Below are 18887 nucleotides of genomic sequence, written 5' to 3' on the forward strand. Positions count from 1 at the left end.
AGAATTATCTTAAGAGACAGCAAATTGGAAAGATCTAGTCTTCAACCTAGATTTCATATTGCAGTTGTTTTCATTCAAATTGTGTGTAGTAAAAAGGGGAAGAACAAATAAAAAAACTGGATCACTAGAGAATTATAAGACAAAGAAAAATAGTTTAGAAATAAAATATAAATGCAAGTAGTCTAGCCATTCCTATTTTGAGCTATGGTATAAGTCAGTTATTGAAAATGAAACTAAAAATGGTGCTTGATTCTTTATCCATGCGTCTGTCTATAGATGGAGCTGCACTTAAACCTAGCATATGGACCAATGTGCCCTCTTCTGATAGAACTGAAGGAAAGGCCGCATGGCCAGAGAGCCCTCCTGACTATTCAACCCTAGCATATGATCTGTTCTTAAATTGTTTTCTCAGGAATGTGACGTTCAATTGCTAAGACAATCAGAAAGTGAAGAGATTAAAAACTTTGGGCTCCTCGCAATCCGTGATATTTATAATCAACGATCCAGAGACACTCCCTAAGGGGGTGAATGAGCGGTGAAGAGAGGAAAGTAGCCACCCTACCCCGTCATTTCCCTTACTGACCCTGGGGAAAAACAGATGAGTCTTCCTATTCCTTGGTTTAGTGCTCTGAAGAGAAGATACTAGATCGTTCTAGAATTTGCAAACACCGGGCCATCAGTCACCAAATAAAGTTATAACTTTCAGAACTTTTATCAATCAAAAATTAAAGTAACAGACTGATGGTGGATGTCACTAATTTTGATGTGGCTGATTTTGTTTTGTTTTGTTTTGTTTTTTTGGAAAAACAAGAACAGACAGAAAGTAGATGGAAAAATAACAAAGATACAAGTTAGGAACCACAGATGAAAGGTCTGACCATAAATTCAAAGTATTCTTATTCATAAGGAGACTCACTAAAGTAAAAAAGAGACATCTAATACTTGATTATTTTGAGGGTCAAACCAATGGTGAAAATAATGTATTAATGCCCTTCAAATTATATTAGAGATTTCTATATAATTTTAACCTTTCTTGGAAGAACATATTGGTTACATCTGTTCCTTTTACAGCATACTATAAGAGCTAAAAAGTAAAATATAGAAAAGGGAGAGAAGGAAATAAGCGAAATTACTGTTTTGTTTTGTTTTTTTTAAATCAAAGCTAAAATAGATGGGATGTACCTACCAGTCTACTGAAAACTGGGAATATAAAACCAATCACTTTATTTGTAAAGGTTAATAAAATAGACTGGGTTCACCTTCAAAGTATGAATGGATGTTCATTCTCTAACACCTAGTCCATATCCAAAGTGACTGGCATGGATTAAACTTTGATCCCAATTTCAAGAAAAAGCTCTCTCTCTCTCTTGCTCTCTCTCTCCCCCCCTCTTTCTCTCTGTCTCTCTCTCTCTCCAGAGAGGTTAGTTTACATAAGAATGTCATAATAGGCCCTTATCTTCAAACTGCACAGGTATGTCCTGAAGTCCCACTGAAATGGACTGTGGAAAAAGTCTCTAGAAGTTATCTTCAATATGTATATTATGCTATTACACTGCCTTTTTTTAACACTGAATTTTTATTTTACTTCTCTTAAAACCCAGATTCTTTTCAAAACCCTTGCCATATATGATTTCTGTTACCAGAAATAGGCTCCTTTTTAACCTCTCAGCATTAAAAATCTTACCCATCAAGCTCAAATCCACTTTGTTGAAAGAATCAACAAACACGGAATCTCAAAGCTGCAAGGAACCTCGAAGGCCATCTAATCCAACTTGGGGGATGGATTTCCCCGTTTGTCATTCCCAATAATTAGTCATTCAGCTTCCACGTAAAGACTTTTATGTGGCCTGTTCCAGGCGTTTCCTTACCACCCATATATTTTTGGACGTGCCCAATGTGGGAATTTGCATTGCTTGACTATATATTTTTGTTACAAGGGTTTTCTTTTTCTTCCTGTTCAAGTGGGGAAGAGAAAATAGATATGCTAATTTTTTAAAAATTAAATCAAAATTTTAAAAAATGCAAGTGAGCACAGGGTGGCATCATATCATAGAGCGGGCACTTGACATACTGATCACTTTATTGAAGATGGCCTCAAGAAAGGGCTGAAAGAAGTTTAGCTAATGGCTTTTATGTCTGCATTTTATGGATGTGTAATTGGAATCTTAGATCTATGGACATGCGAATGACAGTTCTAAGGACGGTAACCAGATTCTGTAATTAGGGGGAAATGAATATTTGTTTGTTTTTAAATCTGAGGTCAACAACAACGAAAACCTGACGAAAGTAATAAAGTTGTTAAACGTAGAGTTTCCAAAAGATGGAGTGAACTTGGTACCTAGAAAACTGTGTACGTATGTATTTGTTTTTTAAGGAACGATTTGTGTGAAGCGGTTTAGTTGTAACACGGCAAGAAGATACACTTTCTTCCCAGGGATCAAACTCACTGCTTGCTGATCACAATGATCCAGAAAAGGCCCTCGAGTACGCAGGGAAGGTGCCTAATACTTCTTGTACTCTCTCTCCTTCCCCTCTTTGCTACAGATCTAAAATCATCAAGTCCAGGAAAAAATCAAGCAACAATATGTACTAAAGCAACCATTAAGATACATTCAATATACAGATACCATTCTTGGGGATGTTGTCTTCAACTACAAGAAGTGGTTGTTGCACAATAAGTATGAGGCAGAGTGTTAAGTGTTTTGGAGTCAGGACTTGGGTTTGAATCCTGGCTTCTATTTTCTACAAGGGTGACCTGGGGCAAGTCACTTCTCCTTTCAGGGCCTCAGTTGCAGCCACTGGTAAAATAAGAAAATTGGGCTAGATGATCTCTGCATTTGCTTCCAGCTCTGACTTGTTATGTTCGAAAGTCTTTTCAGCTAGAAACCCTATGATAATTAGAAAGTGATTTCTACATTTCTTCCAATGCTTTGCACAATGCCTGGCACATAGTTGGCCTTCAATGAATGTTTGTTGATTGAATACATAAAGGAACTGTCTGGAATGTAAGGGAATGAGCATAATAATAAAGAGGTCCAAAAGCATATATTTATAAGGAAGAACGAAAGTTTACTTCAGCAGCACATACACTGAAAACAGACAGATACAGAGATTAGCATGGCTAATGCACGTCAGTCACACAAATCCATGAAACCTACTGCATTTTTTAGGGCCAAACTGGGAATGTTTTGTGTGACTATCCGTATTTCTTACAAGCATTTTATTTTTCTTTCTTTTTCAAGAAAGGGGGAAAGGGCGGAGAGAAAAAATATGATTTTTCTTCATTGGAATAAAATAAATTAAATAATAAAAAGAACGAAAGACACTAATTTGTAATTTAGGACTAACTTTTAATACAGCTGTTAACTTCATTACAGTATTTCACCCCTTGGATGGGCAGGCATGGATGTATTACAACCTGCCATAATAGAGGGAGTATCAACATTGAGGAGATCACAGTTGTATTCATATATGAAACAAGATTATAGTCACAGGTCCCTGTCTCTCAATTTTCCATAGATTAAGTTCGATTATATAGTTTTTATTTTTTTTTGTTTTGGAGGCAATTGGGGTTAAGTGACTTGCTCAGGTAGTAAGTGGCTGAGGTCAAATTTGAACTCAGGCCCTCTGACTCCAGGATTGTGCTCTATTCACTGCGCCACCTAGCTGCCCCGTTTCCCATCACACAGCACCATAGCATCTTTCTGGAGCCTACCCCCTGTGGAACCAGAGAATACCACTAGACAGAGTTAAGGAGCTTGTTTCCTTTGATTTTCTAAAAGCTGTGAGAGGACAACCATGCTATACAAGCAATGACCTTTGAGCATTGAGTATACATGAAGAGAATTTAATATTGTAAAACAAAATTGATCCGATACATACATAACTAATCTTTACTGTGCTGAGGGCAGAGTTCACAGAAACGGTGTGCAGCAATGAGAGCTCTCAAAACCACGGCACATAGAAATGAAGACGCGTTAGCCCAGAGAAGATCTGGGGAGGCCTGAACATCTCTCTTCTGAGATATGAAGGACTGTCTTATGCTTTTTCAATTACACAAATTTTGTGACTACAGAAGGCTGAGCTAGGAACAAGAGGAAGTAGTTACAGGATGATGAATTTCACCTGAATGTAAAGAACTTTTTAGCAGAGAATCTCAAAATGGAAGGAGCTGCCCCAGTCACTGAAAGCCTTCAAGCAAGTGCCAGATATAAGAAACTGAATGAAATTACCTCTGATGTCTATTCCAACTCTAGGATTCTATAACCCTAAGTTTCTAGCTCTGGTGTTCTTCACTTTTTTTGTACCAGGCTGCCCTCTGAAAGAAGGTATGAGGAAATCAATGAACCTTTTCTCAGAATGTTTTTAAATACATAAAATAAAACATACCAGATCATAAAGAAAACCAATTTACTGAAATAAAAAAATATATATATACATATACATATATTTTTTTAAAGTACACAGACTTCAGGTTAAGAACCCCTCTTCTAGATGGTAATGCAAGTACAAGTAAGAATCTGGGAAAAAATAGACCCAACGATGTATAACGGCAAGGATAACATTATACCGAGCAATAAGACAAAGGTCCTATAATCAAAATAATTGTTGACTATAAGAGCTGGAAAGTATTTACTACAATAGGAAAAAGCATACATTTCAGATACTAATGTATTACTAGATTATCTAGTCTATGTAACTGTCCCAGTTAAGAATGAAGAAAATGAGTCTCAGAAGATTCAAATTAGGTAGGCAGTAACTTGGGTAGAAGCAGCAGCAAGGATCTTCTGGCTGCAGAATGTGGAGAAGGGGCGGGTGGTTTGGGGAGCTCCACAGCTCTGCTCAACTGTAAGACTCAGAAAGAAGGGGTGGGGTGGAAGGCCTCCAACTGCATGAGGGAATATTTGTAAAGGGAGAGGAAAGGAGAACCTCGAGGAGAAAATCAGGCCTTCTGGCTTCTTTCTTCAGCTCAGTCCGATGACTGAAAAAGAAGGGAACTCCAGGAAAGAAAGCTAAATGAGTATTCTCCACTGAACGTTACTTGTCAAAACTGCGATGGACTAAGACCTCTCAGACACAGGACTCTGGACATGGCAGTTAATCAGGAAAAGCTAAGGAGGAGAGAAGCCATGATAAAAACCTTACATGTGCCCAGTGACTAGGAAGGAGAAGGGCAGACGTGTCCTTGGTATCCTCAAACCCCCCATTCCTTTATTTAGTCCATAAAAATTTAATAAGTGCCTACTATGTGCCAGGCAAAGAAAGTCAAAGGACACTCCCTGCCATGGAGGGCATACACGCACACATGCACACACACACACACACACACACACACACACACACACACACACACACAATAATGGGGGAAACAAGAGGCAAGCAACTACATACTGACAAGCTCCAGGCAGCATAAATAAGAAACAGTCAACAGAGAAAATGTGTGAAAATTTGGGATTGTGGAAGGTTCCTGTAGAGGGTGGGATGTTAGCTAGGACTTGAAGGAAGCCACAAGGCAGAGATGAGGAAGGAGAGCATTCCAGGAATGGGAGAGCCAGTGAAAATGCCTGGAGCCAACAGATGGAACAGCAGGAAGAGCTGGGCTGGGGTGCTGTGGGGTGGGGGTGGAGGGGGAGAAATTCCAGGTTATGAACATTCTATATATCATTCTGGAGGTGACTGAGACACTAGTTTGTTGAGAATGAGGCTGACGTGGACAGATCTGCACTGTAGGAAAATCACTTTAGTAGCGGAGTGAAGGATAATGTGGAGTAGAGAGGGACATGGCAAGAAGACCAAACAGTGGGCAGAGTAAGGTGGCTAGGGTGGTGGCAGTGTCAGAGGAGAGAAGCAGTGAACATGCAAGAGATGTTTGAAAGGTAAAACCAGCAGGCTTTGGCAACGGATTGGATTGGGAGTGGGGGGTGGGGTGAGAGAGAAGGAAGAGTGGAGGAGGGTAACTGGGTTCTGAGGCTGAGGGACTGGAGGATGGTGTAAGAGGGAATTATGGAAGGGGGAACGTGGCAGAAGGAGTTCAGTTTTAGATATGTTGAGTTCAAGATGTCTAATAGGCGGTTGGATGTGAGACTGGAGGTCAACGGAGAGACTATGGCTGATGAAGAGATCTGAAAATCATCAGCATGATAATTGATTGAATCCATGAACTAATGAGATTGCTTGATAAAACAGCATAGCGAAAGCAAAGAGGAAGTTGTGACCAGAGTTGTGACCTAACACGGAAACCCAGCCAAGGAGATTGAGAGGTGGTCAGAGAGAAGCAGGACCACCGGGGGGGGGGGGGGGGGGGTCCCAAAACCAAAAGAAGAGAGCATCGAAGAGGAGAGGGTCAACGACTGTGGCAACTTTGGAGAGGAGAGGAAATAGAGATGGCCTTCCTGAGGAGTTTGGCCACAAAAGGCAGGGGATAGGGAATTACTGTCAGTGGGGACCACGGGATGGAGTGAGGGGTTTTTAGAGCACGGGGAGCTCTGGGCAGATTTGTAGGCAGGAGGGAAGCAGCCAGAGATTGAAAAGAAATGAGAGTGGGGGTGACAGAGGGGGCAATTGGCTGGAGGAGATGGGATGGCATGGAATGGGATCCCCTTAAACTTGAACAGTAGTTGCAAACTGGGGTCCTAACTTACCTGGTCTCTACTATAATGTAGAAGAGACAAAGGAGAGGCAGAGGGAAAGGGGCAAAGAAAAAAGGGAAGGGAGGGAGAAGTTTTTAATGAGTCAGAGAACAGCTTGATTTCATCAGTTCTCCATTTATGGAATTCTGAACTTCTCTTCAGGAAAAATGAGGCAGCCTGCAGCAAAGGTTGTTTTTAAGTCCCTGGCAAAGAAACAGTCATCCCAGAAGATGTGGGGCAGTGGAGGAGAGTACAGATAGAAACAGAATCTCTGGAAAAAGTGAGGCTGCTTTTGGTTCATTGTAAAGAACATAAATTAGTCTCCAGGCCACAAACTCCACCACCTTCCCTAGTCCTGGGCAGCGCACAGCTAGTGGAACGGGTGCCAAGGTAAACGGAGCTCGCTGGAGCTCCCAAGAGGAGGGGGCCCGGGGAGGAGAGCTCCAGAGAAAAGAGAGGAGGCCTGGGATCACTCTGGAGGCAGGGACACAAAATGGAGACTGCTGGAATCGCTGAAGGAGCCCCAGAACCAATGGAAGGGAGGATGCCAGGAACCTGAAAGGGTAAGCAGAGAGCCTCACTGCATACCACTCCTGATTTTTAACCAAATGAAAATGGAGGAGGGGTGGGAGAAGACAGGGAAGAAGTGGGGAGGGGTCTCTGCCTTCCACTACCAGGCTGGAAGAGGGAACCTCAGCTGTTCAGGTGAAAGACCTGAGTTCTTCAGGCTCCAAAGAAGACAGAGGGAACAATGGACCCAGCGATTTCTTACAAAAGCTCACACTCCAAAGCTGCCTCCCACCACATGGACTTCCTCAGCTAGCTGCTTAAAGAGACAGCGACCCCTCATCCATTCTCTTCGATTCTGAACACCTTCTCCCATCCCTTCCCCTCCCCCCCAGTCCTGATGGGAAACAGATTCCTAAGAAAATGCCAGCACGGCACTAGACTGTCCAAGAAAGGGAGGGCTTTGTGTTCCATAGAAACCAGCAATCTTACTCTCCATTAGAGGACGTAAAAAAAAATCCCCAAGACATCCTGGACATATTTTTTCCTTTATGCCTAGCACTTTCCCTTTTATCTGCAATTAGCACACACCACATGGAACCAGGCTTCTCATTTATTTTCACTGATTTAGGATAGAGATCAGGTCGGGGCATTTGCCATTAATGGATTAGAGCTCAAGTTCTCATGAACTATTTTGTTTCTTCCTATTTTTACTTAACTTGGCTATAAGAAGACCTTCTCTCTTCCCCATCCATCTGGTAGACCTGCAGGAGTTGATATGGTTTTACTTGTATTGGTATGTCTGTATATTAGAAGGGGGGAAGAGGGAAATGCTTCCTATAGAACTTACCTGAGGCGCCTGATGATCTCTCGGGTCCCTCTGACACTACATCTTCAAGTGTTTCCCAGCTCTGACATTCTATGACTACACAATGAATAGAAAACTTAGCCCCAAAGTCATATAAAAACTGCCATGGGTCAGGTATCTGTCCTGGCAGCAAGCTCGGATAACCTCTGAACAGTGCTGGCTTCTAGTCAATGATCATTTCTTAAATACACGTATCAATATCTCCTGTTTTTAGCTCACCTACATCGACTATCCTTTTCTACCCTCCAGAAAGTCATTCTTTAATAAAGGATTTTAAAAGGAGAGTGGGGGAAGGGAGGAGGGAGTTAAGCAAAACTAACAAATCAAGAGTCTGACATTACATGTTACATCCCATGTCCCCTAGTCCCCCAATACTGAAAAAGTAAGGTTAAAAACCACACATTATAGAAAATACAGGCTACTCATAAGAAACTATGGGACAGTCTTCATTTAGAAAGAACAGGCCTTGTTTACTACTGGCTTTGCAGAAGACCACAGCAAACAGTCATAGGTCTAAAACACTATACCATATACTGTGGAAGTCTATTTGAACCTCTTGTTCTACTGAGAAACCTGGGGAAGCTAGGGACTCCTGCAATCACGGGACCTGTAAATGCAATGGTTTAGTCTTGCTACGCAGTAAAAATAGTACGTTGAGAATGAAAAACACCAGGCCACATAAGACCCCAATGGACACAATGAACAATTCAACCTGACAAGCCTTAACTGTGCAGTACAGATCCTATTTGTAAACACACCTGGCAAGCCCTTCATCTGGCAGGCCAGTGTCAGGACATGACCTCCTGTGCCCAAGAAGTATCGCACCTACTATGCATCAGGTGTGTGTATATACAGAAAACAAATACTAGCATGATCGTACTTCAAGGTCAACTAAAACACACAGGGCACGGGATCCACCAGCTTCTCATTTCCAATGTGTAAATCTGGGGTGGGCAAAGTATCTTTCAGTCTATTCTTCAGTCAAACACCAAAGAAACCTATATTTACCAGAATTCTTTAAAGAAGAGGTTCCTAACCTGAAATTCATGTTTCCGTGGTAATCCTATATATTTTATTTTATGCATTTAAAAACATGATTCTGGGAAGGAATCCACAAAGACCTCCAGACAGCCAAATATGTCCACGATACAAAAAAAAAGTTAAGAAACCTGGCACTAAACCGTCTTTTTGGGTTCCACTGTCTCCCTGCCTTTATTCCCCATTTTCAGTTGGTTTTTTAAGCTCACTGATGGTTAAGGTCACAACATATCTACTATAGACATTGTGTTCCAGCTATGGCCTATACATGCATACATGCTATTCTATGGTGTGTGTGTGTGTGTGCGCGCGCGCGCATACACCTCTTGTTCGGATAAGAAGTCTTTGGTAGTGAAAATGATGAGGCAGAAGTACCCAAAAGTCAGGAAGCCCTCAGTAATACCTTAGAAAGGAGAGAGCTGTTACTATCCCTACTACAAAGACAGCTAATGAAAATTAAATGAGGCTCCAGAGTCAAGCAGGTAGTATATTCTCTAGCACAGGAGTGTTCAAAATATGTTTTCTTCTTTTGTGGAGGATTTTAAAAGGTAGCATTTAACAAGAATGAATTAGAGTCAAGATAAGAGGATATACATAAGAAAAATTAACATATTCCAAGGGCTCTCCTTTCCAAGCTGAGAATATTCCCCAAAGGTTTTCTCTTTCCAAACAGCACTGCGGGGCATTATATAACATTTAACGGAACAGGATTCCAGCTCCTACAACTACACAGCTATATCCTCCCTCCACCATTACTGACCCCCCCCCCCTCGCCCTTCGGTGATGACTTCAAGAAGAGGGGAAAAGAGAAAGCCAGAAAGGAATACCCCAAAATATAGTGATATCCTTAAAAGGCGAGTATTGTCCAATGATGACATTTTCCTACAAAGCAGAAGCTTGACAGGAAACCTGTGCTAAAACAGGCACTAAAAGCCTTCTGTCTCTTATTTATGCTGCAAAGGATTTCTTCCCCAATAAAGCACAACCCCATTCCTAAAACTCTATATAATGAAAGAAAAATGATTGGGCTTTAGGGTGTCAAGAGAAGAATGAGAGGTGGAGTTGCCACAGAGTAGGGAGGTGGTCGCTGTGGTGCTGGTATTCAGTTTGGTGTCTGTCCGAGAGGATACATTAAAATTCTGGTTCAAAACAATTTGGCAGAGTCTAAGGGACGCTGCGGTTCTTCCATGTCTCCTTCTAACACCTTCTAATGCCAATTTGATTGTCATAGAGACATAAACACCTGTTCTCAGGTTCGGGAACCAAGGCTCTGGGTGGCTCAGCTACACCTAGATGATCCTACCAGTACCTATTAAAATATTTAGCTAGTAACAGCATTATGAAAATGAACCCCATTCCTCTCCAAGGCTGACTTTCAATAAGCCGTTCGGAGTGAAGGCAGCATAATTTCATTCCACAGAATCTGACTTCCCCCATCATGCAAATTCCACCGTGATTCTTGAAATGAAATCTTTCCCTTTTCCCGTTTCATGGCAGCCTACAAGAATCCCTCCATACCTCTGCAGTCCCGCTCTCCCTCCCTCTCAGAACCAAGACAAAGAGGTAGACAAATCCCCACAGGGTCTTTCCTGAGCTGCAGCTGCACAGCACAGGAAACAGGAATCTGCTATGGAGCAGAGGGAAGGGGGAGAAAGAGGGATGCACACACACACACACACACACACACACAAATGTATACATGCACTCATGACCAACACACACACACACACACACACACACACACACACACACACAGTCCACCCAAACTAGCCTCATGGAAGAAGGAAAGACCTAGCAGCAGCCTCCACCCACTGCCCTCCATATGGCCCCGCATGCCTATCGGACATGGGCGAGAAGGAGAAAAGCGCTCTGGGAGGAAGCAGAAAGCTTACCTGAGTTACCATTTTCTTTTTCTCCATAAACCAAATGGGGCAGAGGACTAGAAAGAAAACAACCCTTCCAAGCTGCCAGGGCGGGCGCTGAGCACCACCTCGGATTTTCCTTTCACCCCCCCCACCCCCTCCCCCCCCAGCTTGGATACGTAAGGGTGGGTAGTTTCTATCCCTTTATTCCGCTTTCCTTTCTTTTTCTCGCTAGTGTTTCTTCCTTTCTTTTCTCTTCCTCTCTGGCAGTCTCTCCCCCTCCTTCTTTCTCCAGCTCCCTCCCATATCTCAGGCAGATGGCTGAAGGAAGCCCCACCCCCGAATGCCTAAGGTAATTAATCAGAGCAGGGCCCCACCTCCTTCTCCTCCCCCCCCCCCCCTTCCTCCTGGCAGGCTGACATCTCCAACTCCAACACACATAGGGGCCTGCTCGAGAGTGGCAGTCTGGAGAGAGAGAGAGAGAGAGAGAGAGAGAGAGAGAGAGAGAGATGGGAAAGGGAGAGGCGGAGGGGGAGGGGAAAAGAGAGAGAAGAGAAAGATGGGAGAGGGAGAGGCGGAAGGGGAGGCAGAGAAGGGGAGAGAGAGAAGGATGGGAAGGGGGAAGGGATGGGAGAAGAGAGGGAGGGATGGGAGAAGAGAGGGAGGGATGAGGAGAAAGAGGAGAGAGGAGGGAGGGAGAGAAAGGGGGAGAGAGAGGAGAGGGAGGGAAAGGGAGAGGGAGAGGGAGGGAGGGAGAGAGAGGCAGGGAGGGAGGGAGAGAGAGAGGGAGAGAGAGGCAGGGAGGGAGAGAGACAGAGAGAGAGAGAGAGAGAGAGAGAGAGAGAGGGAGGGAGGGGGAGAGGGGGAGAGGGGGACAGAGAGAGAGAGAGAGAGACAGTGCACAGTCCATGCGCAGGCGTGTTTCCTTATGTGTGTATGTGCAGAGGCATTAATTACACAGCACTGAAAACATATATAACAGCTTATAATAAATAGTAATAAATATAGATTAGAAGGACCCTAGGGTTGAATACTGGATCATACAAATGCATGTGATATATAGCAAAGTGAGAAAAAATATATTTTCACTGAGGTTGAGTTTGTAGATCTGGTGGATTTCATTCAAGACAAAAAGAAAAGAAAGACTGTGCTTGAGTGATTGTTAACTGGGAGGTTATTCAAGGCATAAGGGGGTGTACAGAGACAACAGCAGGAGCATATTTGATCCAGGAGAAAAAAACAGACTAAAAATTCCCTAAGGGGGAACACAGGAAAAGGGGGCATGATTTAAGTACATTCTTTCCCACTCCAAAAAAAAAAAATCTAAGGGGTGGGGTGGGGTGGGGTGGCAGGAAAGAGGAAAAGAATAACAGTGATTTTAAAACCCTAAACCATGCAAACCCCTCAAAATGCCCACGTGATTCCAAGATTGCCTCTTCTATCATCTCCACTTCCCTTCTTTTTTCTTCTGGGGCTACTAGAGGTTTCTCTGCTGCCTACAAATCATTAAGCATCAACTATGTGTCAGGCACTGTATTAAGTCCTGGAGATACAAAAAGAGGCAAAAGAGAATCCCTGCCCTCAAGGAGCTTAAAGTCTAATGGGGTAGGCAACATGCAAACAAATATATACAAACAAGCCAGAGAGAGGACAGATGAGAAATAATTAACAGAGAGGTTGGGGAAGGCATCCCATAGACGGTGGGATTCTAGTTATTACTTACAGGAAGCTAGACAGGTCAGGAGTCCGAGTGGAGGAGTAAAAGCATTCCAGGTACAGGGGAGAGGCAGAGCCTCCCTTGTTGGATCTTCATTCAAGCACTGGATGTCTGTTCTGGGTCCCCTCTTCTAGTTCTTTGGTGATCTCATTAGCTCCCATGCATTCAATTATCGTCTCTATGCAGATGATTCTCAGATTTATTCATCCAGCCCTAACCTCTCTGACCTCATCAGGCATGGCCAACTGCCCATCGGCCATTCCTAACTGAATGTCTCACAGACATCTTATAGTCAACATATGTGAACATGAACTCATTGTCTTTCCCCCCAAATTATCTTTCTATCTTCCAACCGCAGGCAACACCTTGAAGTTCCCCTGGCTGAAACCTAGATATCGGCGCTTGCATGCTCTCGCTCTCGCTCGCGCTCTCTCTCTCTCTCTCTCTCCCCCCCCCCTCCCGTCTCTCTACTTACACCCATCCCCAAAGCCAATCTGAACCCCAGTCTCATCAATTCTACCTTTCTAAGACTTCATGGATACACTACTCACTTCTCTCCTATGACACTGTTGCCACTATGGTGTAGACCTTGATTAGCTCAGACTTGGATTACTGCAATAGCCTGCTGATTGGTCTCTCTACTTCAAGTTTCTCCCCACTACAATCCATTCTTCACTCAACTCTCAAATGGCTATTCCTAAAACACAAATCTATCATATTACTCCATTTAATAATCTCCAGTAGCTCTCTGATTCCCTCCATGATCAAACATAAAATTCTCTGGCTTTTAAAACTTTATAACCTTAATAACTTGGCCCCTTCTTCCTTTTCCAAGTCTCTCCTTCCATCCATAGACTTCCATGAACCAGTGATATTGATCTTGCTGTTCCTCCCAGAAGGCACTATCTCCTCATTCTACGACACGTGGTGTTCAGCACAGAATGGGTGCTACATAAATGCTTATTCCCTCCCCTTTTTTCTCACTGCATTTTCACTCCTTGTCCCCCAGGTCTGGAGCTTGCCTCTATCTTCTGGCTTTCTTGAAAGCCCCAGTGAAATTCTACCATTTACAGAAAGCTTTTCCCACTCCTCATTACTGTTCTCTTTCTGTTATAAACATCTCTCATTTATATTGTCTATACCTTGTACATACGTACATAGCTGTTTGCATGTTGCCTACCCAATTAGAATGGGAGTTGCAACTCAGCCTGGTAGGACATCCTGTAACTCTAGCTCCTAGGGAGGTGGAAGCTGATGAGCTCTGAGGCACGGTGGACACAAGCTGATCAGGTGTCTCCACTACATAGGCCAGCATCGACATGAGGAAGTCTCCAGGAGCAGACCAAAGCCCCCACCTGCTGGCAGTACAGCTGGGCCAGTTAGTAGCTGTAGTACTTCTGGTCTGGTAGAAAGAGGGAGACTCAAAAGTGAGTTCCTAGAGGGCAAGGTCCAATTTTTGCCTTTCTTTCCATCTGCAGAGATTAGCAATGTGTTAATAATGTTTGTTGATTATGTCCCCATCCCTTTATCTACTGCTCCTAAAGAAAAAGCTGCTTGAGAAAACCTCAGGATCTCAATGTTTGGACTTTTCTCTTGTTTACCTGAAATTTTGAGTTAACTGAGGATTCAGTCTCTAAGCTCAAATCAATCAATCAATTAAGCAATTACTATGTGCCAGTCACTCTGCCAACTGCTAGGGATACAAAGACAAAAATGAAAAAGTCCTCGCCACCTACCGATTCAGGATTTTGATGGGTCTGGGAATACAATTTTAAAGGTTACTTCTCACTGGATGGAATATGGAGATACATAAAGTATAGGGACTTGAGTTGAATAACTACTGAATAACCATCCAACAAATCGCTTTTGAAAAATAAAATCCCTGACACTGCAAATCTATCATTTATCGTCCTTCTCCTCCATAAAAGTAAAATGGAAAAAAAAAATTGTCTGGTTATTTGAGGATTCCAAGGTAGGTGGATTCCATTTAATCAAGCTTTTCTGTGTTAAAATTTCTAAGCAGAGCAGATGAATTAGCAGATTCGATTGCAAATAGACAGATAATATTTAGAAAATAAAATCCCTTGTTCTAATTCATTGTCATAATATGTAAAGTTCTCTATGTCCCCATGGATAACCCTGGCATTTCAGATGGGCTCTGTGCTGAAAGACTAGCACACAGAGAATCACGGCCAGCAGGCTGGAAGGGACTTCAGACATCTGACATCAGCCTTCTCCTACTGTATAGGTGAAGAACCTGAGAATCAGGCGATTGAAGTGATTTGCCCGAGGTTATACAGGCAGATTTTGCACTGAGGCCATTCTATGATTCTAGATCCAGGGATTTTTCTACTCTATCACGCTTGTTCCCAAATATGATCTAGGAATGAGAGAGTGATGAATCTTACCTTGTCCACTAGGTAAGTTGCTTAGATTTTCTGATAAGGGGCAGATTCACTGAATGTTTCACCAAACAGAAATCAATAGGGGAAGGGTACAAAATCTCTACAAAAGATTCCCATTGGCTAGAAGTAATCACAGAGGATATCTAGTCCAACACCCTCATTCGAACGATGAAGAACTAAGGCCCTGACTTCTCTAACCTGCCTGATGCCAGAGAGGAAGGAGTAACTGGCAGGTTCCCTGACTCTAAATCTGGTGTTCCTCTCCCTGTACAAAGCACATGACCTCTTCCTGGAGGTCAGAGGCAGAAGGGGTAACTGAAGTGTCATGTCAAGTCTGGAAGTTAAGGTCAAAGAATCAATCCTAAGCGATCCTAAATGCCCAGTGATATCTGGGGCTATCTGCTCTTCCCCAAAGGGTTGTTTCTCTGTTGCTGTATCTACACACTCATAACTGGCTCGATCACTTGACTGTATTGTCAGTTATCAGTCTATAATTTCATTGGTCAAACCAGTTATGTCATAGACACCCTGAGTCTGTTTGTTGGATTATTTTATGTGGGGATACTGCAGCTGGAAATGACAATAAAAGTTCCCATGGAAAAAAATATATTTCTTCAGAGAAAATAAAATTCCAGTTAAGTTCAGTAATTTCAGTATGGAGTATCTTATTGTTCCTTAATCAAAATCATATACTTAACATGTTTATACACATGTACAAACACACAGAAACACACATCCAGTACAACAGACAGAGCACTGGACCTGGAGTCTGGAAGACCTGCTGGCTGTGTGATCCTGGGCAAATCACTTGGATGCTACTTGCCTCAGTTATCTCATCTGAGAAATGGGGATGGGGCAGCACCTGTCTCTCTGGGTTGTTGTGAGAATCAAATGAGACAGTGTTTATGGAGTACTTAGTACAATGTCTGGCACATGGTAGGCATCCTGTAAGTATTAGCACCCGTGTGTGTGTGTGTGTGTGTGTGTGTGTGTGTGTGTGTGTGTGTGTGTAAAACCTGAGGTTTACTTCGAGTTCAGCTTCTAACAACTTGCTAACTGTGCAACCCTGCAAAAATACCTTAACCTTTGTCTGCTTCAGTTTCCTCAGCGGTAAAATGGGGGAGGTAGTGATACCTGGCTCACAGGGTTGTTCTGAGGATCAGGTGGGATATTTGCCAAGTGGCTGACACAGTGCTTCACATATAGTGGAAACTTAATAAATGCTTGTTCTTTTACCATCACAATCCCTCGAGTCAGGAAGACCTAAGTTTAAAATTCAGCCTCAGAAACTTAACAGCTGGGTGACCCTGGGCAAGGCACTGTTTGCCTCAGTTTCCTCATCTGTAAAATGAACTGGAGAAGAAAATGGCAAAGCACTCCAGTATCTTTGTCAAGAAAACCCAAATGGGGTTATGAAGAGTTTGGACATGACTGAACAATAACAAAAGTAAGCATTCATCCTTGTTTTTATTTACTATCTCTTTGCAAATCTTCTCTTGACCACATAATGTCTGAAAATATTGTCAAATGAATTAGTAATTTTGGTTCTAAAAAAAAAAAATAAGTTTTACCATCATGTGTTAGAGCAGTGGCGTCAAATAGAAATGGGGGGGGGGGTGGCAATCAAACCATACATAAGGATCCCTGTGAGTCACAGATTAATTTAGTTTTAAAATGTAATGTTATCTATGTTTTCCTGTACTTTTATTTATTTTGTTAAATATTTTCCAGTTACATTTTAATCTGGTTCTGGTATACTAGAGTTCTTCAAGAGGATAGGTAAGCATGTGGATGAAGGGGAACCAGTTAATGTAATCACCCACTGCATTTAAGCCTTCCAACAAATGTCTACCCCAAAAATTAATCACCAAGAGACTGGAGGAATTGGACAGTTGTGAATATGGAATTGATTCAGAAAAAGGAAACAAAAGGTAAGGATAAACAAATACTTCTTACGATGGTGAAGTATAAACAATAAATAACATGCTTCTTAAGACATTAGGGCAAAGACTGGCATTATTTACCATTTTTATAAGTTAACATTTCTGTGAGTGGAGGAGGGCACACACAGTGAAATCTCCAATTCTCCAGATGGCATGAAACTCTTCTGGGTAAAGGAAAATCAAGCAGATGGGGATAAAATGAAGGAAGATCTCTCAAAGCTGGTAGAGAGGGCAGGAAAGAGGCAGACAGGTTTCCATGTGTACAAGTACAAAGTAAGGCACTTACAGGAAAAGAATCCAAAATACAGGATGAACTCGTTCAAATCATCGGTTGTCATCCAAGAGCCTATCACAGGATTCAGAGCTGGAAATGACCTCAGACGTCATCCAGTTCAACTGCCTCACTTTACAGATAAGGAAACTAAGGGCCACATAAGGGCCAAGGTCACAAACTAACCAACCAAGGACATTTATTAAGCACCCACCACATACTAGGTGCGGGGAATACAAAGACAAAAATGAATTAAGACCATGCCTTCAAGGAGTTTATATTCTAAAAAGGAAGGCAAGATATATTCCTCTAAGTATATACGAAATAAATGCAAGGTCAATTTTTAAGAGGGAGGAGGTGCTGCCATACGGAAAAGCCTCATGGAGTAGCATTTAAGCCGAACTTTGAAGGAACTGAGGAAAGCAAAGAGGCAGAGGTGAGAAAGGAGTGCACTCCAGACACAGGGCACAGCCTATGCAAAAGCATGAAGGTGGGACAGGTAATAGAATGTATTCGGGCAAGATGACCAGCTTGGCTGGACTGTAGAGTGCATGCAAGAGGATGATGTAAAATAATGATAAAAGGGAAGGCTGGAGCTAGAGTGCTGAATGAGATACAGGCCCAAGGCTTCAATGATCACTGCTGTGCAGATGACTCCCAGACCTATGTATTCAGCTCCTATCTCTTCTAGCCAGAGAGTCTCTATTTGCCTGCAGGACAACTCCACCTAAATGACCCACTGGCATTTTAACTCAACGTGTCCAAAACTGAACTCACCATTTTTCCTCAAGACCTGCCTCTCTCCCCAATTACCCTGCCTCAGTTGACAGGACCACCATCATTCAAGTCACCCAGAATGAAAACTTTGGAGCCAATTTAAATTGCTCCCTGTCCCTCCACCCCTCACCCATTAATTCCATCAGTTGCTATTACATTGACTCTACCTCACTATTTCACTCGTACGGCCACCACTCTCAGGGCCATGTCACTGCTCCCCTAATGTTACAAAAGCTTCAGTCACATTTGAGCCCTACTTACTCCCTGAAAATGTTGCTGTCATCATTGTTCTTCTACTTCTTCCTCTCCTTCATCATCATCATCATCATCATTACAGGGTAGCTAGGAGGCGGCACAGTGGATGAAGTGCTGGACCGAGAGTCAGGAAGACCAGAGTTCGAATCTGGCCTCAAAAACTTACTAGTTGTGTGATAATGAGCAAGTCATATAACCTGCCTGCTTCAGTTTCCTTTTCTGTAAAAGTGGGACTAATAACAGCACCCACCTCCCAAAGTTATTGTGAGGATCAAATGGGATAGTAACATTAGTAATATGCTTAGCACATTCTCCAGCATGTAACAGGTGCTATAAAATGCTTATTCCACTATTCACCTTTATCATCATTCATATTTCATACTGTTCTCTTTTACAATAACTTAGGAAGTGGTAAACTTCTCTTTCTTTTATACTTAATGTTCTGTAGACTTTTGCACAAGTGAGTAAAAGCATTACAATGCATGCTTCTCTCCTGCTGGCTCTGAAAGCATCCTAGAAACAACTTTGGCAGTGGACAAGCTGACAGGATTGATATGTGTCTCCTATGTTCCCCACGTGACTTTCAGTTCTTCTGATAGGTCTCTGAATTTTGAA

The 18887-nt window shown here is 42.6% G+C and overlaps 1 protein-coding gene across 10 annotated transcripts in view; it reads right to left on the reverse strand.

The window, feature by feature from the left end:
- RBFOX2 (RNA binding fox-1 homolog 2) overlaps positions 1 to 18887 on the reverse strand; it is a 316535-nt gene that overhangs the window by 99593 nt on the left and 198055 nt on the right. The window contains exon 1 of one of the 10 annotated variants that reach the window (XM_036760989.1): positions 10935 to 11238. The exons of 8 other annotated variants lie outside the window; for them this stretch is intronic. In XM_036760989.1, coding sequence (XP_036616884.1) covers positions 10935 to 10961 — 27 coding nt within the window. In that variant the 5' untranslated portion in view covers positions 10962 to 11238. Of the gene's footprint in view, positions 1 to 10934; positions 11239 to 18887 lie in introns of those variants that run through there. One more of the 10 variants, XM_036760990.1, reaches the window with a different exon arrangement.

Source organism: Trichosurus vulpecula, chromosome 5, assembly GCF_011100635.1.
Source record: "Trichosurus vulpecula isolate mTriVul1 chromosome 5, mTriVul1.pri, whole genome shotgun sequence".
In the NCBI taxonomy this organism is placed as follows: Eukaryota; Metazoa; Chordata; class Mammalia; order Diprotodontia; family Phalangeridae; genus Trichosurus; species Trichosurus vulpecula.